The sequence below is a fragment of the Chlorocebus sabaeus genome, chromosome 20 (assembly GCF_047675955.1).
Source record: "Chlorocebus sabaeus isolate Y175 chromosome 20, mChlSab1.0.hap1, whole genome shotgun sequence".
NCBI lineage: Eukaryota > Metazoa > Chordata > Mammalia > Primates > Cercopithecidae > Chlorocebus > Chlorocebus sabaeus.
Window position 1 is genome coordinate 120,066,706 of NC_132923.1, and position 25,419 is coordinate 120,092,124.

General features: G+C 56.4%; 1 protein-coding gene across 4 annotated transcripts in view; it reads left to right on the forward strand.

Annotated features, from left to right (window-relative positions):
* Nucleotides 1–25,419, forward strand: part of ATP13A2 (ATPase cation transporting 13A2) — a 27,046-nt gene continuing 1,627 nt past the window's right edge. Inside the window, exons 1-25 of one of the 4 annotated variants that reach the window (XM_037998373.2) lie at nt 1–237; nt 6,544–6,638; nt 6,766–6,948; nt 7,250–7,308; nt 7,493–7,607; nt 7,898–7,977; nt 9,901–9,978; nt 10,172–10,241; nt 11,783–11,890; nt 11,978–12,044; nt 12,142–12,273; nt 15,123–15,278; nt 15,801–15,911; nt 15,996–16,042; nt 16,132–16,320; nt 18,496–18,702; nt 19,746–19,841; nt 19,925–20,084; nt 20,198–20,318; nt 20,469–20,593; nt 22,091–22,251; nt 22,375–22,491; nt 22,572–22,687; nt 24,223–24,375; nt 24,463–24,559. In XM_037998373.2, coding sequence (XP_037854301.2) covers nt 228–237; nt 6,544–6,638; nt 6,766–6,948; nt 7,250–7,308; nt 7,493–7,607; nt 7,898–7,977; nt 9,901–9,978; nt 10,172–10,241; nt 11,783–11,890; nt 11,978–12,044; nt 12,142–12,273; nt 15,123–15,278; nt 15,801–15,911; nt 15,996–16,042; nt 16,132–16,320; nt 18,496–18,702; nt 19,746–19,841; nt 19,925–20,084; nt 20,198–20,318; nt 20,469–20,593; nt 22,091–22,251; nt 22,375–22,491; nt 22,572–22,687; nt 24,223–24,375; nt 24,463–24,559 — 2,853 coding nt within the window. In that variant the 5' untranslated portion in view covers nt 1–227. Of the gene's footprint in view, nt 238–6,543; nt 6,639–6,765; nt 6,949–7,249; nt 7,309–7,492; nt 7,608–7,897; nt 7,978–9,900; nt 9,979–10,171; nt 10,242–11,755; nt 11,891–11,977; nt 12,045–12,141; nt 12,274–15,122; nt 15,279–15,800; nt 15,912–15,995; nt 16,043–16,131; nt 16,321–18,495; nt 18,703–19,745; nt 19,842–19,924; nt 20,085–20,197; nt 20,319–20,468; nt 20,594–22,090; nt 22,252–22,374; nt 22,492–22,571; nt 22,688–24,222; nt 24,376–24,462; nt 24,560–25,419 lie in introns of all 4 variants that reach the window. The other 3 variants (XM_037998044.2, XM_007980326.3, XM_037999659.2) reach the window with 3 other exon arrangements.

Consider the following 25,419-nt stretch of genomic DNA (forward strand, 5'->3'; position numbering starts at 1 on the left):
CGGGCGGGGCTTGCGGCGCGCACGGAGGGACTGCGGCAGTGTCGGAGCCGCGCAGAGCCTGGTAGCCCAGGTGCCCCGCCCGCGCCAGCCCAGCTCCAGCCCCGCGCCAGCCCAGCGTCCCCCGCCCCGGGCCGCCCGGACCGCGCCCCTGCCCAGGGCCTTGAGCACGCCTGGGCCCAGGCCGAGGGCCGCAGCGCCGGGGCCGGCGATGAGCGCGAGGAGCCGGCATGAGCGCAGGTGAGTGAGGAGCCCGGGTCGGCCCGAGCCCTGTGCGGTCCCGGGCCCGCCCCTAGTCGTCGCCCCTTCGAGGGAAAGGGGAGGTGACGCCCCCCATCGCGGGGTCGCGAGCCCAGGGAGCGGGCCCTGGGCAGGGATCCTGGGCCCGTCCCCTCCCTTTGGACGGGGACTCGGCCCCGGTTTCTTCCCAGAGACGCCGAGGCCGGGGATGGCGTCGACGCGCACAGCCAGTCCCTCCCCTCCCCTGCACCCCACAGCCGCGGGATTGGAAGCCGGGCGCTTGTGCAAGAGGGTCCTGGGGCGTGTGGGGACGGGGAGGCCACCCCACGTCCACTTAATTGGATCTCACCCCGAGTGACGGATGTCCAGGTCGGGGAGGCGGCTGCATCCTCGGGCCTTTGGGCAACCCCTCTGGGCTGAATGAATGAATGGGATTGGGGAAGCCAGGACCGCATTTTCTGGGTAGATGTCCTGGGCCACAGCACCACTCCTGATCCCCTGCCTCAGGCCCCTAGAGAAAAGCTGTCACACCCGGGACCAAGGGCCACACCCTCCATGCGACCCATCCCGGGCCAGTTGCCCTACGCCCACTCCTCCAGGGTCTAATTTAAATCCCACCTGCTGGGAATGGGGCCAGTCACCCTCCTCTATCCAGAAAAGTCTCATCTCAGTGTCTGTCACTCAGCCTCCAGCCCCACAGCCTAGAGTGCACCCCTGGCGAGGGAGGGGAAAGAATGAGGAAAGACGTCCCCTAGAATCCAGATCCAAAGATGGGAAGACGGTTCACACACACTCCCGCCCCAGCCTGGCAGAAGACAGGAGCTCCCTGCCTCCGGGAACCACAGCCCCGGAGGAGGCAGCCGCCCTGGACTGCTGCCAGGTCACCAGCAGGAAGCCGAGGCTTCCGCAGGAAATAAGAGGTCCCAAATGGCTCTAGCCCCTCCGCTCCACAGTGCTGGTGACATTGCCCCGGGGCTGTGACCTCAGACCAAGTTCAAGTCCAGTTTTGGCCGCTCATAGCTGTGTGACTTTGTGCTTGTTAATCCACTTCTCTGAGCCGCGTTTTAAATGGGAATCCTAATCTGTACTTTTCATGGAATGGTCTTAAGGAGGAATGTGCTCATTCAGACACACTCATTTCCAGCTTCTCCCCTTTCAAACTCTATGACCCTGGACAAGGGATTCACATGCTGTTCCTCAGTTTCCCCAACTGTACAATGGGGATAATCATAGTCACTACCCCAGAGGGTTGTGTGTGAAGCTTCATTGAGTTAGCACACTGAAGGGCTTCCACAGGGCATGGTGAGCGCTCCATGGGAGCTGCTGTTAATCAGAAGAGCAATGACAGGCCAGGCACAGTGGCTCACGCCTGTAATCCCAGCACTTTGGGAGGCCAAGGCGGGCAGATCACTTGAGGTCAGGAGTTCAAGACCAGCCTGGCCAACATGGTGAAACCCCATCTCTACTAAAAATACAAAAATTAGCTGAGTGTGGTGGCGTGTGCCTGTAGTCTCAGCTACTTCAGAAAGCTGAGGCAGGAGAATCGCTTGAACCTGGGAGGCAGAGGGTGCAGTGAGCCAAGATCTCGCCACTGCACTCCAGCCTGGGAGACAGGGAGACTCCATCTCAAAAAAAAAAAAAAAAAAAAAAGAGCAATGCCATCATGAAGGTGCTCTCGCCCCCCACACAGCCTGTGGGTGCCTGTTCTGGGCTGGTGGTCTGAGCTGGTGAGTGTTCGGATACCCTCCTGCAGCCGCCCTGGGGAGACTGGGCTGTGGCTGGGGATAAACAGATGTACTGCAGGAGAGAGTGCCCTGGGCATGATCCTTGCAGGGAGGGGCTCTGGAGGTTTCCACAGCAGTGACTTCCTCCCTCAAGTTCCGTACTCCTCCTCCTCCTTGCCAAGGTTGACTGAGAGAGTGCCATTGTGAAGTGACAGTCATACAATTGACATGAGGAAGAACTTCCCAGGGGGACCGCTGTTTACATACTGGGGACTCCACCCTCTTTATGAAGAACCTTTTGTTCATAAAGAGTCTTGAGGCTGGGCCTGGTGGCTCAAACCTGTAATCCCAGCACTTTGGGAGGCTGAGGTAGGAGCATCGCATGAGGCCAGGTGTTCAAGATCAGCCTAGGGAACAAAATGGGACCCTGTCCCTACTAAAAAAAAATTAGCCAGGTGCAGTGGCACCTGCCTATAGTGCCAGCTACCCGGGAGGCTGAGGCAGGAGGACCTCCTTTAGCCCAGGAGATCAAGGCTGCAGTGAGCTAGGATTGTGCCACTGTGCTCCAGCCTGGGTGACAGAGTGAGATCCTGTCTCTTTTAAAAAAAAAAAAAAAAAAAAAGAACAAGGAAGAGGCTTGAGCCCCTCCCCCCCCAACTCCCACCACCTTTGCCTTCAAGCTCTGTTGTGTCCATGAGACGGGCATTCATTCAGTCAGTCAGTCAGTGTTTCCTGACCCCCCAGCACATGGCAGGTACTGTGAGCAGGCAGGGCAGTGACACCCACATGAGCCTGATGCTGATGGGAATGTCAGGAGTCGGTGTGCTGGGCAGAGAGGACCTGGGAGTAAGGTCAGCCCTGTTCCAGCTGTGAGACAAGTCTGAGGGCAGCTGCCCCAGACGCTCAGTGCTCTCGTTTGTCAAACTGGGTAAGGGAACCCACCTTGTGGGTTGGTGCAGGAGGAAATCAAATCAGCACCACAGTGATGGCTCCGTTCCCATCCCTGAGCCCGCTGGGCTGTTGGCCTGAGGGTTTTTTTTGTTTGTTTTTTTTTTTCTGAGTCTCACTCTGTCGCCCAGGCTGGAGTGCAGTGGTGTGATCTCAGCTTACTGCAAGCTCCGCCTTCCGGGTTCACGCCATTCTCCCTCCTCAGCCTCCCAAGTAGCTGGGACTACAGGCGCCCGCCACCACACCCAACTAATTTTGTTTTTGTATTTTTAGTAGAGACAGGGTTTCACCATGTTAGGCAGGATGGTCTCAGCTAGTCTTGATCTCCTGACCTTGTGATCCACCCGCCTCGGGCTCCCAAAGGGCTGAGATTACAGGCGTGAGCCACTGCGCCTGGCTGGCCTGAGGGTTTTAAGGTACAAGGAGCAACTGTTGAATGGGCCTAGGGAGCCGTGGGGCAGCCGTGGCTTCAGACAGCACGGTGATGTGAAAGGAGAAGAGAGCCTGGGAAATGGATGAGCAGAAGCCACGCGCCCCTGGTCCGGAAGCCGGGTCCTGCTCACCTCTCCAGGCAACCCCTCCAAGGAACTTCAAATACCTGGGACGAGCTGGCTTCTGCCTCCGTGTGTGCTGGATGCTTCGAGACTATCGTCCTAGAGATGAGAAATGGAAGCCCGGAGAGGCAAAGGCACTTGCTGTATGAAACACAGCATCGGCCGGGCGCGGTGGCTCAAGCCTGTAATCCCAGCACTTTGGGAGGCCGAGACGGGTGGATCACGAGGTCAGGAGATCGAGACCATCCTGGCTAACACGGTGAAACCCCGTCTCTACTAAAAAAATACAAAAAACACTAGCCGGGCGAGGCGGCGGGCGCCTGTAATCCCAGCTACTCGGGAGGGTGAGGCAGGAGAATGGCGTGGACCCGGGAGGCAGAGTTTGCAGTGAGCTGAGATCCGGCCACTGCACTCCAGCCTGGGCTACAAGAGCGAGACTCCGTCTCAAAAAAAAAAAAAAAAAGAAAGAAACACAGCATCAAAAAAGAAATTCTTAAGAACAAATGATGGGCAAAAAGACAGAACCCCATCTCTACAACAAACAATTAGCTGGCCGGGCGCGGTGGCTCACGCCTGTAATCCCAGCACTTTGGGAGGCTGAGGTGGGCGGGTCACAAGGTCAGGAGATCGAGACCACGGTGAAACCCCGTCTCTACTAAAAATACAAAAAATTAGCCGGGCGCGGTGGCGGGTGCCTGTAGTCCCAGCTACTCAGGAGGCTGAGGCAGGAGAATGGCGTGAACCCGGGAGGCGGAGCTTGCAGTGAGCCGAGATCGCGCCACTGCACTCCAGCCTGGGCGACAGAGCGAGACTCCGTCTCAAAAAAAAAAAAAAAACAATTAGCTGGGCGTGGTGGTCTGTGCCTGTAGTCCCAGCTATTTGGAGGCTGAGGTGGGAGAATCGCTTGAGCCTGGGAGGTCAAGGCTGCAGTGAGCTATGATTGTGACACTGCACTCCAGGGGTGACAGAGAGAGACTGTGTCTCAAAAAAAGACTTATATACTGAAAACTGTAAGCTGGGCCCGGTGGCTCATGCGTGTAATCCCAGCACTTTGGGAGGCTGAGGCTACAAGAGTGAAAAATTAATTAATTAATTAATTAATGAAAGGAGATCACAACCAAGGTTACCTGGCAGGGTTAATACGTTAGCCATGTAAAGAGAGCCAGGGCAAGGTGACCCTGTGCACAGTGAGCCCTCTAGGAGTCTTGAAGCCAGAGTGCTTGGGGATGGGGCTGTTCAGAGGCTGGGGGTACTGTGCCCACAGCAGCTGCCTGGGGCACTCTGGACTCTGGGTAGAAATTTTAGAAGGGCTCAGACTGGGGGATGGGGGAGGGAGCCCAGAATATCAGCAGCCTTACCCCCACCCGCCCAACTTTCCCAGCCTGCTCAGTGAACTTCTCCAGAGGCTCCTATGAAACCACAGATGCCCAGCCCACCCCTGCCCGGGCCTGAGGAGTTGATCCCGCCAGTCTGGGGAGGGCCCCGGCATCTGCATGTGTAAAAGGTGCTCCAGGTGGTCTAGGACCGTAGATGAACCTTGACAGAGGCTGTCCAAGGGCGGGAGTGGTGAGCTCTACCCACTCTGGAACCCCAGAACATCCACTGGCTGCCTGCCCTGCTAAGGCCACAGCTCTACAGCACAGGAGCGAGGAGTGAAAAAAATATCTGTGGCCAGGCGCAGTGGCTCAGCCTGTCAGCCCAGCATTCAGGGAGGTGAGGTGGGCGGATCACCTGAGGTCGGCAGTTCGAGACCAGCCTGACCAACATGGTGAAACCCCGTCTCTACTGAAAATACAAAACTTAGCTGGGTGTGGTGACGGGTGCCTGTAATCCCAGCTACTCGGGAGGCTGAGGCAGGAGAATTACTTGAACCTGGGAGGCAGAGGTTATAGTGAGCCAAGATCATGCCATTGTACTCCAGACTGGGCGACAGAGCGAGACTTCATCTCAAAAAAAAAAAAAAAGAATATCTACAATAGAACCACCTGATAACATCCCGCAGGTCTCAGTTTACCCATCTGTAAAGATAGGCCTGCAGGACTGACCTCTTATCAGTCCAGACTCGATTTTGCATCTCCTCACTGCCAGACCTGGGCTGGGCACGGGATCGAATGAAGATAAGCAGCCATGACCCCTGCCCTCAGGGTAGGGACTGGATGAGGAGGGAAAAGTGAGACCCAGAGCTCCAAGAAAGCTAATGGCTGGATGCACGAGCACCGTGGGGGCTTGGGGCACTGACCAGGCCCCATTCTCCAATTCTGGGCCATACACAGCAGAGAGAACCACACACGCAAGGAAACAAGACACTATTGGCCAAGCACGGTGGCTCACGCCTGTAATCCCAGCACTTTGGGAGGCCAAAGTGGGCAGATCACTTGAGGTCTGGAGTTCGAGACCAGCCTGGCCAACATGGTGAAACCCCATCTCTACAAAAAAGCAAAAATTAGCTGGGCATGGTGGTGCCTGCCTATAATCCCAGCTACTCGGGAGGCTGAGGCAGGAGAATCACTTGAACCTGGGAGACAGAGGTTGCAGTGAGCCAAGATCACGTGACTGCACTCTAGCCTGGGTGGCAGAGTGACACTCTGTCTCAAAAAAAAAAAAAAAAAACACTGTGAGTAAGAACTGACAGAAGAGCCAGATAAGGGACACAGTAAGACATGAGCTTTGGGCTCTATCAGACCAGGTGCTTATTGTTTTTTGTTTTGTTTTGTTTTGTTTTTTGAGATGGAGTCTCACTCTGTTGCTCAGGCTGGAGTGCAGTGGCGTGATCTCGCCTCATTGCAACCTCCACCTCCCGGGTTCAAGTGATTTTCCCTGCCTCAGCCTCCTGAGTAGCTGAGATTACAGGCATGTGCCGCCACACCCGGCTAATATTTTTATTTTTAGTAGAGATGGGTTTCACCATATTAGCCAGGTTGGTCTCAAACTTCTAACCTCAAGTGATCCACCCACCTCGGCCTCCCAAAGTGCTGGGATTACAGGCGTGAGCCACCGCGCCCAGGCTGATGTTTATTGTTTTTAAGGAAGCAAGAGGAGGAGGCACCTCCCCAAATGACCTTTCTCTTTTCTGTCCACAGACAGCAGCCCTCTCGTGGGCAGCACGCCCACCGGTTATGGGACCCTGACGATAGGGACATCAATAGATCCCCTCAGCTCCTCAGTTTCATCCGTGGTGAGTGGGCAGAGTGGGGTGGGGAAAAGCTGCAGGGGGAGAGTGCCCAGGCCCACCCAGACACCCCAGCTTCCTACTCCAGCCCTGCCCCCACCCCGACCTGGGCCCTCTCTCGCTGTGTTCTCAGAGGCTCAGCGGCTACTGTGGCAGTCCATGGAGGGTCATCGGCTATCACGTCGTGGTCTGGATGATGGCTGGGATCCCTTTGCTGCTCTTCCGTTGGAAGCCCCTGTGGGGGGTGCGGCTGCGGCTCCGGCCCTGCAACCTGGCCCACGCCGAAACACTCGTTATCGAAATAAGAGACAAAGAGGTGAGAATCAGGCCGAGCCTGGGGCTAAAGAAGGGCAGTGAGGGTCAGGGTCGGGGGTGGAGGATGCTTGGGTGCCAACCCGGCCACTGACTTTCCATAGGACATTAGGCAGGTCCTGCTCTTCTCTGGACCTCAGCTTTCCCATCTCAGCAGTGGGCACAAGAGACGGGTCAGGTGGTTTCTGGAGGGCTCCCCATAGCCTTGATTTCTGCCTTCTCCAGCAGGGGCCCCCTGGCTGTGGGACAGGGCCTGGGAGGGGAGGGGACTCTTCCGGGACTGAGTCCACACCTCTGTGTTCCAGGATAGTTCCTGGCAGCTCTTCACTGTCCAGGTGCAGACTGAGGCCATCGGTGAGGGCAGGTGAGGCAGCCCCATTGCCGCTTCCCAGAAGCCCCTGATCCCCTGGCCTCCCCAACCCTCTGCCCCCTGATGAAGACTGACTCTGGCACCTCCCATCCTAGGGAGGGAAGGTGGCTCTGTGAGCATGGGGAGGTGCCAGGGCAGCTCCCAGAACTTGATAGTAACTCCCACCCCCTCTCCCCAGTCTGGAGCCGCCCCCACAGGCCCAGGTGGAGGATGGCCGGAGCCAGGCAGCAGTGGGGGCGGTACCAGAGGGTGCCTGGAAGGATACGGCCCAGCTCCACAAGAGCGAGGAGGCGGTGAGTGGACGGATGGGTTCTGGAAAAGTCCTTGCCCCTCTCTGGGCCTCAGTTTCATGATCTGTGCAATGGGAGAGTCAGACTTCATATTCTCCAATCACCTTTTGGTTCTGTTGTCCCAAACATCCAGGATGCTCTCTGAGCACGTTTACACTTTCACGCCCCTCCCCACCTCTCCGTCTGGTGACTCCAGTCACTGCCCGCTACTCCCCATCCCTCAGCTCCCAGCACAAGCACACTCCTGGGGCTGGGGCCAGCTTCCAACCCATCCTCTCCTCTCTCCCACCCAGAAGCGGATGCTGCGGTATTACCTCTTCCAGGGCCAGCGCTATATCTGGATTGAGACCCAGCAAGCCTTCTACCAGGTCAGGTAGGAGTCAGGGCCTGTGTGGCTCTCATCACCTCCCAGAGTGGCACTGGCTTGGGCATAGATGGTGGCATGGCATGGCCTGGGCTCCCCTCTCACCTCTGATGCTTTTGTTTTCTGAAACCTTGGGCAGGTAACTGAGCCCCTCCAGGCCTGGGATTTCTGTCTGTAAATAGAGCATGAAGATAACTTCTTCCTCCTAGGATTGTTTTGACAGTGAAATAGATAATAATTCACGTAGAGCTTGGCACCGCATCTGGTCCGAGGTGGTGACACCACTGTGAATCAGACCATCAGCTCTGGACTCAGACTGTCCCCTCGGGGTTTAGTCATTGCTCTGCCACCTACAAAAGGCTTAAGAAACGAGCTCGGGCTGGGCGCGGTGGCCCACCCCTGTAATCCCAGCACTTTGGGAGGCCAAGACAGGTGGATCACAAGGTCAGGAGTTCAAGACCAGCCTGGCCAAGATGCTGAAACCCTGTATCCACTAAAAATACAAGAATTAGCTGGGCATGATGGCATGTGCCTATAATCCCAGCTATTCAGGAGACTGAGGCAGGAGAATCGCCTGAACCCGGGCGGCAGAGGTTGCAGTAAGCTGAGATCACGCCACTGCACTCCATCCTGCCTGGGTGACAGAGCACGACTCCATCTCAAAAAAGAAAAACACAAGCTCACCACACACCTTAGTTTGTGTGTGTGTGTGTGTGGGGGGGGGGGTTTGTTGTTTGTTTGTTTTTTAAGATGGAGTTTCGCTCTTGTTGCCCAGGCTGGAGTGCAGTGGCACAAACTCGGCTCACTGCACTTCTGCCTCCTGGGTTCAAGGGATTCTCCTGCCTCAGCCTCCCGAGTAGTTGGGATTACAGGTGCGTGCCACCACACCCAGCTAATTTTTGTATTTTTTGTAGGACTGGGTTTCACCATGTTGGCCAGGCTGTTCTTGAATGCCTGACCTCAAGTGATCTACCCACCTCAGCCTCCCAGTGTGCTGGAATTACAGGCGTGAGCCCCTGGGACCTGCTCACACACCTCAGTTTGAATGCCCCAGAAGCAGACCCCCAGCCGAGGTCGCAAGGGCAGGGAGTTTGTTCTGAAGATGATCCCAGGCAGTGCTGGGGAAGGGACGGAAGCACGGAGGGAGGTTATGCTGGCTGCCACTGCTGTGGACACCCCGAGTTCAGTCACCCTGGGGATCTCCTCAGGACAGTGGAGACCACACACCTCCGAGTGACCTCACACAGGGAGTGAGGGAGCTGGGACACTTACTCATCAATTCCCTGCCATTATCAGTCATGGGACACGAACCTTCTGCGCTTTCCAGGCTCACAGGCAGAGGGTGCACACACAGCCAGAAGGCCTCAGGTAAAGACAGGTGTTTACAGGGTCCAGCTGTCGTGGAAGTGAGGCAGAGGGGAGATGGGGATGGCAGCAACAGCCTCTGCTGCGTAATGGGGATAATAGCAAAAATCACTTGTGCATTCATCACTTAGCAAATGGCAGGCACGTCCAAAGCAGTCCATGAGGCTTGCTCCACTTAATCCACCCATGGCCCTATGTGGTAGGTGCTGTCACTGCCCCCATTTTGCAGATGAGAAAACTGAGGCAGAGAGGTTAAGTGACTCGCCCAAGGTATCATCAGTATAAATAGTGCCCTTATCACTAAATAACAGCTACTCTTTCACTGTTCATATTGTTAGCATCATCTCTCTGTTCTCCTTCTTCAGTGACTTGGTTTGGAGCCCAGTGAGAGGAATAAAAGGGCAAAGCCAAGCCTTGGGTTCAAGGGGGGCTTACTTGCTCCCAGGAGCTCAGTGTGGCAGAAGAGGGATGGGGAGCCTGGAGCCAATAGTCTCCAGCCTGCACAGGGTAGGGAATGCAGAGCTCAGGCCCCGTGGCCCATGCGTGTCCCCTCGCACCCATCCCCAGCCTGCTGGACCACGGCCGCTCTTGTGACGACATCCACCGCTCCCGCCATGGCCTCAGCCTCCAGGACCAAACGGTGAGGTCAGTGCTGCCCGAGGCCGGGGCGTCCTGAGAACTGAGGCCCCTTGTGTTGCTCCCCAATGTGGTTGGCTTCCAGTCACCTGCCTTCTCTGGGCCTCAGTTTCCCCAGCTGTAAAATGAGGAGCTCCTTCACCCCGGGAGGGTCCAGCCACAGCTCCTCCTTCTAATGGCTTGGACTCATCCCCTCTTCCAGGAAGGCCATTTATGGCCCCAACGTGATCAGCGTACCGGTCAAGTCCTACCCCCAGCTGCTGGTGGACGAGGTAGGGCTGTCCCTGGGTCTTGCTCCAGCCCTGGCTTGGCGTGCTGTGTGACCTTGGCCCAGGGCTTGCCTCCTCTGGGCCACTTTACGGTGGCAACCAGACCAGCTGTCCCCTTCTCCATAGTAGATCGTCATCTCAGAACCTGCCGCAGTCAGCCCAGCCAGAGAGACCAGGTCCAGGAACTGGAGGTTCTGCCCAAGGCTTGGGTCACAGATTGGGGCCCCACTTGCAAGGATTGGAGGCCAAGAGGCAAATCCACACGGCCTAAGCTCCTACCGGGTCCCCAGAGACACACTCTAGAGCCTGGGTCCTCTCTGTGCATCCCCTACTTTGTGCTCCCAGCAGCCCCGTGGGTTGGGCCTGGGACTGTACTGTTCACACCTGAGAAACCCAAGCTTCAGTGGGAGGCTGTGACATGGCCAAGGTCACACAGGGACAAAGAGAAGCCAGTGAGTGACCTGGGCACATCTAGAATAAAGTGTGAACATCCCAGCCCTCTGACCAGGGGCAGGCACCATGAAAGAGAGAGAGATCTTTGAGTCTGGCCCCGTATAAATCAGTCTGTCTCTTAGGAGCTATGTGGTTTTTGGTTTTTGGTTTTTTGTTTTCGAGATGGAGTTTTGCTCTTGTTGCCCAGGTTGGAGTGCAGTGACACGGTCTTGGCTCACTGCAACGTCTGCCTCCTGGGTTCAAGCGATTCTCCTGCTTGAGCCTCCTAAGTAGCTGGGACTACAGGCGCCTGCCACCACGCCCAGCTAATTTTTTTTTGTTTTTTTCGTATTTTTAGTAGATACAGGCTTTCACTATGTTGGCTAGGCTGGTCTCGAACTCCTGACCTCAGGTGACCCACTCACCTCGGCCTCCTAAATTGCTGGGATTACAGGCATGAGCCACCGCACCCGGCTGGAACTATGTGGTTTTAGGCCAGTGGCTTAACCCGTCCATGCCTTGGTTTCCTCATCTGTAGAATGGTGCTAATGGTGGCACCCGCCTTGTGGATTTGTCATTGCTGTTGTGTGACACTTAGATAAAGCGCATGGCATGTAGTGGGGGTTCAGTAAATACCCTCATTCTATTTATTTATTTATTTATTTGTTTATATTTTTTGAGACAGGGTGTCTCTCTGTCACCCAGCCTGGAGTGCAGTGGCGCGATCTCAGCTCACTGCGACCTCCACTTCCCCGGCTTAAGTGATCCTCCCACCTCAGCCTCCTGAGTAGCTGGGAGCATAGGTACAGGCCACCCCATCAGGCTAATTTTTGTATTTTTTGTAGAGATGGGGTTTCACCATGTCGACCAGGCTGGTCATAAACCCTTGTCCTCTTTGGAGTGGAGAAACTGAGGGCCCTGGGGATGTCTGGGTGGGTGGGGATGGGATTGACCAGGAGAAAGGCCTGGCTCCAGTCCTTTGGCAGCCACTGGGCCCTCTGCTCCCATGGGCACAGGAGACCCAGCTTGTGGCTGGGCTGCCCTGGGGGACGCAGCCCTGACGCTGCCTCCTGCCCCTCCCCCAGGCACTGAACCCCTACTATGGGTTCCAGGCCTTCAGCATCGCGCTGTGGCTGGCTGACCACTACTACTGGTACGCCCTGTGCATCTTCCTCATTTCCGCCATCTCCATCTGCCTGTCGTTGTACAAGACCAGAAAGGCGAGTGCCATGAGGTGGGCGGGGATGGGGCAGGTGGGTCCCCAGGGGCCCCCACCCACTCACGGCCCTCTTGTCCCCTGCCCACAGCAAAGCCAGACTCTAAGGGACATGGTCAAGCTGTCCATGCGCGTGTGCGTGTGCCGGCCAGGGGGAGGTGAGGAGCTAGAGCCCAGGGAGTGGGGGCAGGAACCTGGGGGGGCGTGGCTAGGGCTGGCCCCGCCCAGCTGAGCTCATCTCCTACCTGCCTGCAGAAGAAGAGTGGGTGGACTCCAGTGAGCTAGTGCCCGGAGACTGCCTGGTGCTGCCCCAGGAGGGTGGGCTGATGCCTTGCGATGCGGCCCTGGTGGCCGGCGAGTGCATGGTGAATGAGAGCTCTCTGACAGGTGAGCCCCCAGCCCCTGGCCTGCAGCTTCCTTCCTCCCCTGCCATCCAACCCTTTGCCCTGCAGCAAAAGTTTTCATTTGAGTTTCCTTTTCCTTTTCCTTTTTTTTTTTTTTTTTTTTTTGAGATGGAGTTTCACTCTGTTGTCCAGGCTGGAGTGCAGTGACATGATCTCAGCTCACTGCAGCCTCCACCCCCCGAGTTCAAGTGATTCTCGTGCCTCAGCCTCCTGAGTAGCTGGGACCACAGGTGCACACCACCACGCCCAGCTAATTTTTGTATTTTTAGTAGAGATGGAGTTTCACTATGTTGCCCAGGCTGGTCTTGAACTCCTAACCTTAGGTTATCTACCCACCTCAGCCTCCCAAGGTGCTGGGATTGCAGGCATGAGCCACCGCGCCCGGCCTCCTTTTCCTTTTTCTCTCAAGTAACAGTCCCGGCTTTAGCACTTACTAACCTCACACTCTTGGGCCATTACAACTTAACCTCTCCGTGCCTCAGTTTCCTCTTCTGTAAGATGACTGTCAGGCTCTCCTCCTGGACAGAGCTGCGCAAAGCGCTCAACAGCATGACAGGTGCAGCATAAATGGCTGGCCACCCAGTGCATCTGAGCTATTTCTTCCTTTTTTTTTTTTGAGATGGAGTTTCACTCTTATTGCCTAGGCTGGAGTGCAATGGTGTGATCTCAGCTCACTGCAACCTCCGCCTCCTGGGCTCAAGTGATTCTCCTACCCCAGCCTCCCAAGTATTACTGGGATTACAGGCATGCACCACCACACCGGGCTAATTTTATATTTTTAGTAGAGATGGGGTTTCACCATGCTGGTCAGGCAGGTCTCAAACTCCTGACCTCAAGTGATTCGCCCACCTCAGCCTCCCAAAGTGCTGGGATTACAGGCGTGAGCCACCGCACCTGGCTGCATCTGAGCTGTTTCTATACCAGTGCCCACTTTCAGGTCATAAAGATTCCAGATGGCACAGGAGAGTGGGAAGCCCTCTCCCATAGTGAGAGACTGGGGTCCCCATTCACTCCCCCACAGACCCCTCCCCTTCCCTTCCCTTCCCCTCCCCAGGGCAGCCACTGTGAAGGGTGTGAGGTGTCTTCCACACCTTTTTCCACGTAACGTGTGTGCACATGCGCTGATACGCTTCTCCTTTTGTTCTGACTGTGGGATCCTGTGCTGTGTATTGTTCCATACTTTGCTTTTTCTCCTGGGCATCCTTCCACAAGCATGGATGGCCCCACCTCACGGCTACCTGAGAGTCCACAATACGGATGTATCGTAACTGACTCAACCGCCCCACTGGCCATGAGTGTTTAGAATGTGACTTTCCAGCCATTGCACAGGATGCCACAGGAGCAGCTTTGTCCTGTGTCTCTTGATATGTGCAAGTATTTCTTTCTCTGAGATGTGTTATATTTTGATGGTAGAGATTGGAGAGAGTTTACTAAAAACCGCAGGATAGTGGTTTTTTTCCAGGGAAGCTTTCTGGCTGGCGTTGTATTTATATAACAATAGTTAATCGTAGGCCGGGCGCAGTGGCTCGCACCTGTAATCCCAGCACTTTGGCAGGCCACGGTGGGCGGATCGCCTGAAGTGAGGAGTTTGAAAACAGCCTGGGAAACATGTTGAAACCCTGTCTCTACCAAAAATACAAAAAATTAGCCAGGTGTAGTGATGCACATCTGTCGTCCCAGGTACTTGGGAGGCTGAGGTGGGAGGTTGAGGCTAAGCTTGAGCCTAGGAGGTGGAAGTTGCAGTGAGCCGAGATCGCACCACTGCACTCTAACCTGGGTGACAGAGTAAGACTCTGTCTCAGAAAAAAAAAAGTAGTAATTATGATCAGTATGATTCGTGGGCACACGCCCTGAGCCCAGCCCTCCACAAACTGTCTATACATGCTTCATCTGTTCATCTCTTGTGAGGCAGACGTGGCAGAATTGTCTCTGAGTCCCTCGAAGGAATGTGCACACAGTAGGTGCTCAGTAGTCCCAGCCTGCAGGCATTCGATAAGGGAGTGCCACTGTTTGTCAGGCAGCCTGCCCAGGGCTTCACAGGGCCATGGCAAGCATGCAGTGCTCTTCTCATTCCAACTTATGGAAATATTTGCCCCCTCCATGTAAATATTCCTCTCCCCTACCCCTTCTTCTCCCTCCCCCTCCTTTCCCACCTTCCCTCCCCTCCTCTTTTGAGACAGAGTTTCACTCTGTTGCCCAGGCTGGAGTGCAGTGGCACGATCTCGGCTCACCGCAGCCTCCACCTCTCTGGTTCAAGTGATTCCCCTGCCTTAGCCTCCCAAGTAGCTGGGATTACAGGTGCCCACCACCACACCCGGCTAATTTTTATATTTTAGTAGAGACAGGGTTTCACCATGTTGGCCAGCCTGGTCTCGAACTCCTGACCTCAAGTGATCTGCCCACCTCAGCCTCCCAAAGTGCTGGGATTATAGGCGTGAGCCACCGCATCTGGCCCCTTGTAAATACTTCTATTGGTTGGAGTTAGAAAAGCACTCCATGCATGTTATAAAATAATTGTAGCAGAAAGAGAACAACCCCCCGACCCCACCCCACTGCACACATGATGCCCACACACGCTCTGTCTGACCCCCCCGCTGGTTCCTGGGAGCTGGCTGCCACCCGCTTCCAGGAGTGTCTCCCTGTGCCTTTATGTCTCTGTCCTCTCTGAGCCTCAGTGTTCCTCTCTGTAAAATGGGGCTGTGATTTCTTGTTCACACCTAGTTACCGAGTTAACGGAGACCTAGAGCTTGTGGGACAGTTGTACACGTAACTCCTGGCTTGCTGGTGGGAGGGAGGGGTGTGGAGGGGTCATCACACCATGTTCCTCGCCAGGAGAGAGCGTTCCAGTGCTGAAGACGGCGCTGCCTGAGGGGCTGGGGCCCTACTGTGCAGAGACACACCGGCGGCACACGCTCTTCTGCGGGACCCTCATCTTGCAGGCCCGGGCCTATGTGGGACCGCACGTCCTGGCAGTGGTGACCCGCACAGGTATAAGCCAGGAGGCTGGGCTTGAGAGAGATCCTGGGCTCAGCACGCATGGGAGAGGTGGAGCAGGGCAGGGTGGGACCTGAAACCCTGGACCCCACGCCACCTCTGCTGCTGCCCTGCTGTGGGACCTCAGGCAAGTTGCCCCACAGCTGGGGTCTGACATTCCCATCTTAGCAGGAGAAGTTGGGCCAAACTAAGGCCAAGCATTGCAAGGTCTGGAGGAGCCACCAGGGTTACAGTGCTGGAGTGGACAGGGATATAGCCAGCCGGCAGGAGCCTTCCCTGTCTGGATTTTAAGAGGAACCACCCAATGTTTAGATGCTATCCACTAGTTCCTTCTTTAAAGCCCTTAAAAAGCCTACAAGAGCTGGGCCAGACTTGTTAGGACTCCACACTGCTGATGGCTAATCTCACAAACACCGTGTCTTGCAACTCCAAAGGCACAGGTCGGGAGGGCTAGGGGTGGGGAAGACCTGTCCTCACCCTGGCTTCCCTGCCTGGGGGTCCCTGCCTCCTCCCCAGGGTTCTGCACAGCAAAAGGGGGCCTGGTGAGCTCCATCTTGCACCCCCGGCCCATCAACTTCAAGTTCTATAAACACAGCATGAAGTTTGTGGCTGCCCTCTCTGTCCTGGGTGAGTGGCCCCCTGTACCCTCCTCTGCCCATAGCCTCCCCACCTGGGTCCCCAATCCCACTTAGTCCCTCGCTGTCCCCTCAGCTCTCCTCGGCACCATCTACAGCATCTTCATCCTCTACCGAAACCAGGTAAGCCTTGGGGGTGGGGTGGCGGGTGCTGCCGGCAGGGCCCAGGGGCCAACCAGCCAGGTGCTCACATTCATGGTGCCCCCTGCCAGCTGCCTCTGAACGAGATTGTGATCCGGGCTCTGGACCTGGTGACCGTGGTGGTGCCGCCCGCCCTGCCTGCTGCCATGACCGTGTGCACGCTCTATGCCCAGGGCCGGCTGCGAAGACAGGGCATCTTCTGCATCCACCCACTGCGTATCAACCTGGGGGGCAAGCTGCAGCTGGTGTGTTTCGACAAGGTGGGGCCGCAGGCGGGGTTGGCACGGGGGAGCAGGACAGCCACAGGCACCCCAACCAGGCCTCCACTCCCGTGTTATTCTCTCAGCAGCACCCACATGATGCCAGGTCCTATCTAGGGATGGAAACCCCCAGAGGATACACCCCTGTCCCCCACCCCACCCCACTCCCGCCCTCACTGGGCTCATGGTCTAGCAGATAAAATGTCTAGAATCATGTATTCATATGTTCAAGAACTGGTGGGGGGCCAGGCACGGTGGCTCACGCCCGTAATCCCAGCACTTTGGGAGGCCAAGATGGGCGGATCTCCTGAGGTCAGGAGTTCAAGACCAGCCTGACCAACATGGCAAAACCCCGTCTCTACTAAAAATACAAAAGTTAGCCAGGCATGATGGCACATGCTTGTAATCCCAGCTACTCGGGAAGCTAAGGCAGAAGAATCGCTTGAACCCAGGAGGCAGAGGTTGCAGTGAGCCAAGATCACGCCATTGTACTCCAGCCTGGGTGACAGAGTGAAACTCAAAAAAAAAAAAAAAATTACCGGTGGGGGCCTGGGGCCCTAGTGTGCATCCCGTGCTGCTCTCAACCCTTGGGGCCCAGCAGTGACTAACACAGGCATCCTTGTGGTCACTGGAGTGTGTGTGTCCCCCACCAAAATAAGTGATCCAGGAGTGCACAGAGGACCTGCCGGGGTGGGGGGTAGGTGATGGGTTTTAGGAAGGAAGCCATTGGGGTAGCATGATGGGTTGTAGATGGGGACACTTCCTTAGAAGGCAGTCAAGGAATCCCCCTGAGCAGGTCCATCAGTGACCTCAGTGAGGGGCAGGTCAGGGAGGAGCAAGGGTAAAAGGCGGGAGTGACATGGCACAGATGTACCATGCACCTGGGGCACAGGGAGTGGCGTGGCACAGATGTGGCATGTACGTGGGCATGGGGAGTGGTGGAGCAGGACAGGGCTGGGTAGGCAGTGGCCTGGTTGACAGAGGCTAGAGGCTAGATGACATTCAGAGGCTGTCGGGGGCCACGGAGAGCTTTTAAACTGGGGAGAAGGCCCAGCGCAGTGGCTTATGCCTGGAATCCCAGCACTTCTGGAGGCCAAGGCGGGTGGATCATGAGGTCAGGAGTTCAAGACCAGCCTGGCCAATATGGTGAAACCCTGTCTCTACTAAAAGTATAAAAAATTAACCAGGTGTGGTGGCGCATGCCTGTTGTCCCAGTTACTTGGGAGGCTGAGGCAGGAGAATCGCTTGAACCCAGGAGGCAGAGCTTGCAGTGAGCCAAGATCGAGCCACTGCACTCCAGCCTGGGCAACAGAGCGAGACTCCGTCTCAAAAAAATAAACTGGGGAGGGGGCTGACCAGATTCCTATAGCTCCCAGGCTAGCCAAGGAGCCAAACGCGTACTTGGACAGTTAGAGTCTAGGGTAGGGAACGCAGGCACTGACTCGTGCACTCAGTCAACAAATATATTGAGGCTGGGCGTGGTGTCTCACACCTGTAATCCCAGCACTTTGGGAGGCTGAGGCGGGTGGATTGCCTGAGGTTGGGAGTTCGAGACCAGCCTGACCAACATGTTGAAACTCCGTCTCTACTTAAAATACAAAAATTAGCGGGGCAAGGTAGCGCATACCGGTAATCCCAGCTACTTAAGAGGCTGAGGCAGGAGAATCGCTTGAACCCGGGAGGCGGAGGTTGCAGTGAGCCGAGATCGCGCCACTGCACTCCAGCTTGGGCGACAGAGCAACAAGACTCCATCTCAAAGAAAAAAAAAGAAAGAAAAAAAAAATGTATATATATATATATTTTTTTTATATATAGAGAGAGAGAGAGTGCCAACCGTGGGCTGAGTTCTTAACCACAGTGCACAAGTGTGGGGAAGTGAAGAGGCCATGGGTAGGAGCCCAGAGCAAACCCCCTGCCCTGACCTTGGGAGTTAAGGAGGAATGCTCCCTGGAAGAGATGATGTTAGACAGGGAAACAGCGGGGGCTGGGCAGGGGGACGCCAGCAGAGGGAACCGCATATGCCAAGGACAGCAGGCAAGAAAGGGCATCTTCTGGCTCCAGCTCGGGTTCCTGGGGTTCCCATAGGGTCTGCTGGGCCTGGGGTTTGGATGCCCGGCTCAGCAGGGCACCCCCATCCCAGGACTCATCACTACCCCCCCCACCTGTCTCCCACAGACGGGCACCCTCACTGAGGACGGCTTAGACGTGATGGGGGTGGTGCCCCTGAAGGGGCAGGCATTCCTGCCACTGGTCCCAGAGCCCCGCCGCCTGCCCGTAGGGCCCCTGCTCCGAGCACTGGCCACCTGCCATGCCCTCAGCCGACTCCAGGACACCCCCGTGGGCGACCCCATGGACTTGAAGATGGTGGAGTCTACTGGCTGGGTGAGGAGGCCAAGCAGGTCAGCCCCCTGCCTCTGGGCAGCGGGGCCTAACGAATCCTACCCCGTCTTCCCTCTCAGTCTTCCAGAGTGGTCTCTTACTATGCCCACCATTAATAATAACAGGCCAGGTGCAGTGGCTCGCACCTGTAATGTGGCTCCCAGCACTTTGGGAGGCCGAGACGGGAGGATCACTTGAGCTCAGGACCCCAGCCTGACCTACATGGCAAAACCCCATCTCTGCCAAAAATACAGAAATTAGCCAGGTGTGGTGGTGCATGCCTGTAGTCCCAGGAGGCTGAGGTGGGAGGATTAATTGAGCCTGGGAGGGTGAGGCTGCAGTGAGCTGTGATCACGCTACTGTACTCCAGCCTGGGTAACAGAACAAGACCCTGTCTCAAAGAATAATAATAATAATGATAGGCCGAGTGCAGTGGCTCATGCCTGTAATTCCAGCACTTTGGGAGGTTGAGGTGGGCAGGTCACCTGAGGTCAGAAGTTTGAAACCAGCCTGGCCAACATAGTGAAACCCTATCTCTATTAAAAATATAAAAATTAGCCAAGTGTGGTGGAACATGCCTGCAGTCCCAGCTACTCAGGAGAATCATTTGAATCCAGGAGGCAGAGGTTGCAGTGAGCCGAGATCACACCGCTGCACTCCAGCCCGGGTGACAGAGTGAGACTCTGTCTTAAAATAAAAATAACGTAATAATGGCAGGGTCACATGCTGAGCGCCTAGTATGCGCCAGCGCGCGGCTGCAGCGGCCTGGTCTCATTTCCTCTTCCCCAAGCCCTAGCAGGCAAGCTCAAATGTTGCTTCCCGGAGGATGCTGAGGCTGGGAGATTTGGAGTAACGTGTTCCAGGTCACCCAACAGCTTGTAAGCCGCAAAGCTAGAGTTTGAATTTGAGTCTACCTGACTCCAAAGCCCACATTCTTAACCCACCATCCAGTCTCCCACGAAGGAAGTCTTCCCTGAGTCTAGCTCAAATCTTTCTGTGCACCAAAGCCCCCAGACACCAACCTTCCCTGCCTGCCTGCCTGCCAGGTCCTGGAGGAGGAGCCGGCCGCAGACTCGGCATTTGGGACCCAGGTCTTGGCAGTGATGAGACCTCCACTTTGGGAGCCCCAGCTGCAGGGAATGGTGAGCTGAGGGGAGCCTCTGGGGTGCAGGGCAGAGGGGTGGGCTCCGCAGCCAGCGCCTCAGCTGCCTCTCCAACCCTCCAGGAGGAGCCCCCGGTGCCAGTCAGCGTCCTCTGCCGCTTCCCCTTCTCCTCGGCTCTGCAGCGCATGAGTGTGGTGGTGGCGTGGCCAGGGGCCTCTCAGCCCGAGGCCTACGTCAAAGGCTCCCCGGAGCTGGTGGCAGGGCTCTGCAACCCCGAGACAGGTGCAGGGGGCAGCCCCTGAGGCCCCCTGGTTGGGCATTGGGACAGAATGGGGTGGGTGCCCAGCCTCTGTCCCTGCTGTCCCCTCCTCGTGACACCTGCCTCTCCCTGGCAGTGCCCACCGACTTCGCCCAGATGCTGCAGAGCTACACAGCTGCTGGCTACCGCGTCGTGGCCCTGGCCAGCAAGTCACTGCCCACTGTGTCCAGCCTAGAGGCAGCCCAGCAACTGACAAGGTGGGCCTGTCCCCTGTCCCACCCTCTCTGAGGACAGGGCAGAGGGAGGCTCTCATGCAGGCAGAGCCCAGGGAAGATGCCCTGCCTGGTGGCTGGGAGAGGAGCTCTGGCTACTGCGTGGCCTCTGATCCAGGTCTGCGCACCCTCCAGGGACACTGTGGAACGAGAGCTGAGCCTCCTGGGGCTGCTGGTCATGAGGAACCTACTGAAGCCGCAGACAACGCCAGTTATCCAGGCTCTGCGGAGAACCCGCATCCGTGCCGTCATGGTGACAGGTACAATGGCATGTAGGGGCCCGGGCTAGCAGGGCATGAATCCACCCCTTCCTAGCAGAGAGAAGGGGTACCAGGGATCCCTTTTTGGGGCATCTTTTTGGGCCCTTGCTTCAGGCCAGGTCTTTTTTAAACATTTCGTGAATCTGCACAATATCCCCCCCACCAAGTGGTAATTGTCATCCCTGTTTGACAGATGAGGAAACTGAGGCTCAGAGGAGTGGAGTGACTTCCAAGGAGCCCAAGTGTGCTGTCAGACAGCCCGGGTTCCAGGCGGCGCCCCTGAGAAATGGGGATAATGATGTCAGCCTCAAAGGCTGTGACAAGGCCGGGCGTGGTGGCTCATGCCTGTCATCCCAGCACTTTGGGAGGCCGAGGTGGGCGGATCACGAGGTCAGGAGATCGAGACCATCCTGGCTAACACGGTGATACCCGTCTCTACTAAAAAAGACAAAACAATTAGCTGGGAATGGTGGCGGGCACCTGTAGTCCCAGCTACTTGGGAGGCTGAGGCAGGAGAACAGCGTAAACCCGGGAGGCGGAGTTTGTAGTGAGCTGAGATCCGGCCACAGCACTCCAGCCTGGGCAACAGAGCGAGACTGCGGCTCAAAAAAAAAAAAAAGCTGTGACAAGCTCAAGGAGGAGGAAGAGAAAGATTCTGGCCGGGCACGGTACCTCGTGCCTGTAATCCCAGCACTTGGAGAGGCCAAGGGAGAAGGATCCCTTGAACCCTGGAGTTCAAAACCAACCTGGGCAACATGGCAAAACTCCGTCTCTACAGAGTACAGAAATGGCCGGGCGCAGTGGCTCACGCCTGTAATCCCAGCACTTTGGGAGGCTGAGGCGGGCAGATCACTTGAGGTCAGGAGTTCGAGACCAGCCTGGCCAACATAGTGAAACCCTGTCTCTACTAAAAATACAAAAAATTAGCCAGGCATTGTGGTGGAGGCCTGTAATCCCAGCTACTCAGGAGGCCGAGATAGGAGAATCACTTGTACCTGGGAGGCAGAGGTTGCAGTGAGCTGAGATTGCGCCATTTCACTCCAGCCTGGGCAACAAGAGCAAAACTCCATCCCCCCGCCAAAAGAAAAGAATACAAAAATTAGCCAGGCATGGTGGCATGTGCCTATGGTCCCAGCAACTTGGACGACTAAGGCTGGAGGATTGGTTGAGCCCAGGAAGTCGAGGCTACAGTGAGCCATGATCATACCACTGCACTCCAGCCTGGGCAACAGAGAGAGACTGTTGTCTTAGAAAAAAAAAAAAAAAGGAGTAGATATGGAGCTCCAGCCCGGGGCTCCAGTTTCTCCTAAGACCCTTCGATGCCTGGATCTACAGATGAGGAAACTGAGGCAAAAGGATGTTGATAACCTGCCTCAGCTCACTCGGCTGGTGGTGGCAGATGGATTTCATCCAGCCTGTTTTCCCATCTGTCAGGATCAGGGTGAGGATGGCCTCCCCGGATAGCCTCAGACCCTCACCTTGCCCCATACCCTCCAGGGGACAACCTGCAGACAGCGGTTACTGTGGCCCGGGGCTGTGGCATGGTGGCCCCCCAGGAGCATCTGATCATCGTCCACGCCACCCACCCTGAGCGGGGTCAGCCTGCCTCTCTCGAGTTCCTGCCGATGGAGTCCCCCACAGTCGTGAATGGCATTAAGGTGAGGCTAACCCAGAGTTCCAGCTGTGCCGCACCCAGTGACCCCACCCCTGTGTCACCTGACCCAGGCCCCAACTCTCCAGGGTGGGCAGGGGGAGCTAAGCTGAGCTTCCTGGGCCCCTAGGATCCTGACCAGGCTGCAAGCTACACCGTGGAGCCAGACCCCCGATCCAGGCACCTGGCCCTCAGCGGGCCCACCTTTGGTATCATTATGAAGCACTTCCCCAAGCTGCTGCCCAAGGTAGGGCCGCCCCCAGCTCCCTGGCCGCCCCGCGCCTCCCCCACTCTGTCTCCCTCCTCATGGCTCGCTCTCCCTGGCAGGTGCCTCAGCCCTCCCCCATCTCCCTGTGCTCCCAGGTCCTGGTCCAGGGCACTGTCTTCGCCCGCATGGCCCCTGAGCAGAAGACAGAGCTGGTGTGCGAGCTACAGAAGCTTCAGTGAGTGCTCGGCAGAGGGTGTGGGCAAGGGCCTGCAGGGACTGAGCTTGTCCGTTCATCTGTTCATCTGTCCTTCCCTAGGGCCCTGTCTCCCTCCTCAGGCACCAGAGAGCTGTCACCCCTCCCCACCAAAAGCAGGCAGGCTCTCCCAGGTCTTTCATGCTAAAAATAATCATTGTAGCCTGGGTGCGGTGGCTTATTCCTGTAATCTCTGGTGGCTCTTTGGGTGGCTGAGGTGAGAGGATTGCTTGAGCCCAGGAGTTTGAGACCAGCCTGGGCAACAAAGTGAGACCCCATCTCTACAAAAAATTTAAAGATTAGGCCGGGCGCGGTGACTCATGCCTGTAATTCCAGCACTTTGGGAGGCAGAGGTGGGCGAATCATGAGGTCAAGAGATCAAGACCATTCTGGCCAACATGGTGAAACCCCGTCTCTACTAAAAGTACAAAAAAAATTAGCTCGGCATGATGGCGCTCGCCTGTAGTCCTAGCTGCTTGGGAGGCTGAGGCAGTTGAATTGCTTGAACCTGGGAGGTGGAGGTTTCAGTGAGCCGAGATCGTGTCACTGCACTCCAGCCTGGCGACAGAGCGAGACTCCATCTCAAAAAAAAAAAAATTTTTTTTTTAAATTAGCCGGGTGTGGTGACACACCTGCCGTCCCAGCTACTCAGGAGGCTGAGGCAGGAGGACTGCTTGAGCCTGGGAGGCCACAGCTGCAGTGAGCCGAGATCACACCACTGCACGTCAGCCTGGGCAACACAGCAAGACTCTGTCTCAAAAAATAGTAATAGGCCGGGCGCGGTGGCTCATGCCTGTAATCCCAGCACTTTGGGAGGCTGAGGCAGGTGGATCACCTGAGGTCAGGAGTTCAAGACCAGCCTGGCCAACATAGTGAAACCCCATCTCTACTAAAAATACAAAAATTAGTTGGGCGTGGTGGTGCACACCTGTAATCCCAGCTACTCAAGAGGCTGAGACAGGAGAATCACTTGAACCTGGGAGGCAGAAGTTGTAGTAAGCAGAGATCACACCACTGCACTCTAGCTTGGGCAACAGAGAGAGACTCTGTCTCAAAAAATAATAGGCTGGGCACAATGGCTCATGCCTGTAATTCCAGCACTTTGGGAGGCCAAGGCAGGTGGATCACCCAAGGTCAGGAGTTTGAGACCAGCCTGGCTAACATGGTGAAACTCCATCTCTACTAAAAACACAAAAAATTAGCCAGGCGTGGGGGCGGGTGTCTGTAATCCCAGCTACTCGGGAGGCTGAGGCAGGAGAATCGCTTGGGCCTGGGAGGCAGAGGTTGCAGTGAGCCGAGATGGCGCCATTGCACTCCAGCCTGGGCAACGAGTGAAATTCTGTCTCAAAAACATAATAATAATGATTATAATAATAATTGCATCTATTCACTGAGCACCTCCTGTGCACCAGGCACCATGTGGCATTAGGGGCCCAGCTGTCATCATATTCTGCTAGCCCATGCCTGGGGTGGGTAGGGTCGTTCCCCGGGCCACACCGGGCCACACCTCTCTTCAGGTACTGCGTGGGCATGTGCGGAGACGGCGCCAATGACTGTGGGGCCCTGAAGGCGGCCGATGTCGGCATCTCGCTGTCCCAGGCAGAAGCGTCAGTGGTCTCGCCTTTCACCTCGAGCATGGCCAGTATTGAGTGCGTGCCCATGGTCATCAGGTAAGACAGGCAGGGACCGGTGGGCGAGGGCTCGGCAGGGCTGGGCAGTCAACCTAGACCCCCTAATGTCCATGCCCTGCCACTCAGGGAGGGGCGCTGTTCCCTTGACACTTCGTTCAGCGTCTTCAAGTACATGGCCCTGTACAGCCTGACCCAGTTCATCTCTGTCCTGATCCTCTACACGGTGAGTACCTGCAGAGCTCCATACCCAGAGCTGTCCCAAGACTAGGGAGGGGACACAGCCGTGTGCCTTGGAGCCGGCAGGTCCTGGGATAGATGATGTGGGCCCAGATCCTGACCCTGCCACTCTCCAGCTGTGTGGTTGGAGAGGTGGCGAGGCTCGGGGGAGAAGAGAAAAACACCAGGCACGGAGCCTGGTGCCCACTAGGTCCTCACAAATGGCAGCAGCTGTCATGGGCTAACATCTTGACTGCAACTCTGGGAGCTCCCCCATCTGCAGGGAAGACTGAATGGAGGCAGGGCCAAAACCCTTGCCCCTGCCCCATTCCCACAGGTCTGCCCATTTCTCCAGACGCACTTGTTCTGTCCTATACCTTGGCTGTACCTCCCACACCCTACTTGGAGGAGATCTCCCCTCCCCTCCTCTGGGCATGGCCTGCTCAGCCCCAGCGAATGAGGTGACACTGTAGGGCAGCGCACATCTTACACTCGGGTCTGCCCCCGTGTCTGCCTGAAAGCGAGGAGCTTCCTGAGGGCGGCAACTGCGCATGCTCTGGTAGCTATAGGGACTCCGCAAGGCAGAGCCGAAGCCTCCCCATGGGGCCGGGAGTTTGTTACAGGGAGGGAAACCTCCCCTCAGATTTAGGTCCTGAAGGTCAGCACAGGTGCCCTTTCCATCAGACCAGAGGTTTGTCTCACATCAAGAGCTATGCCTCCGGCCAGGCGCGGTGGCTCAAGCCTGTAATCCCAGCACTTTGGGAGGCCGAGACGGGCGGATCACGAGGTCAGGAGATCGAGACCATCCTGGCTAACACAGTGAAACCCCGTCTCTACTAAAAAATACAAAAAACTAGCCGGGCGAGG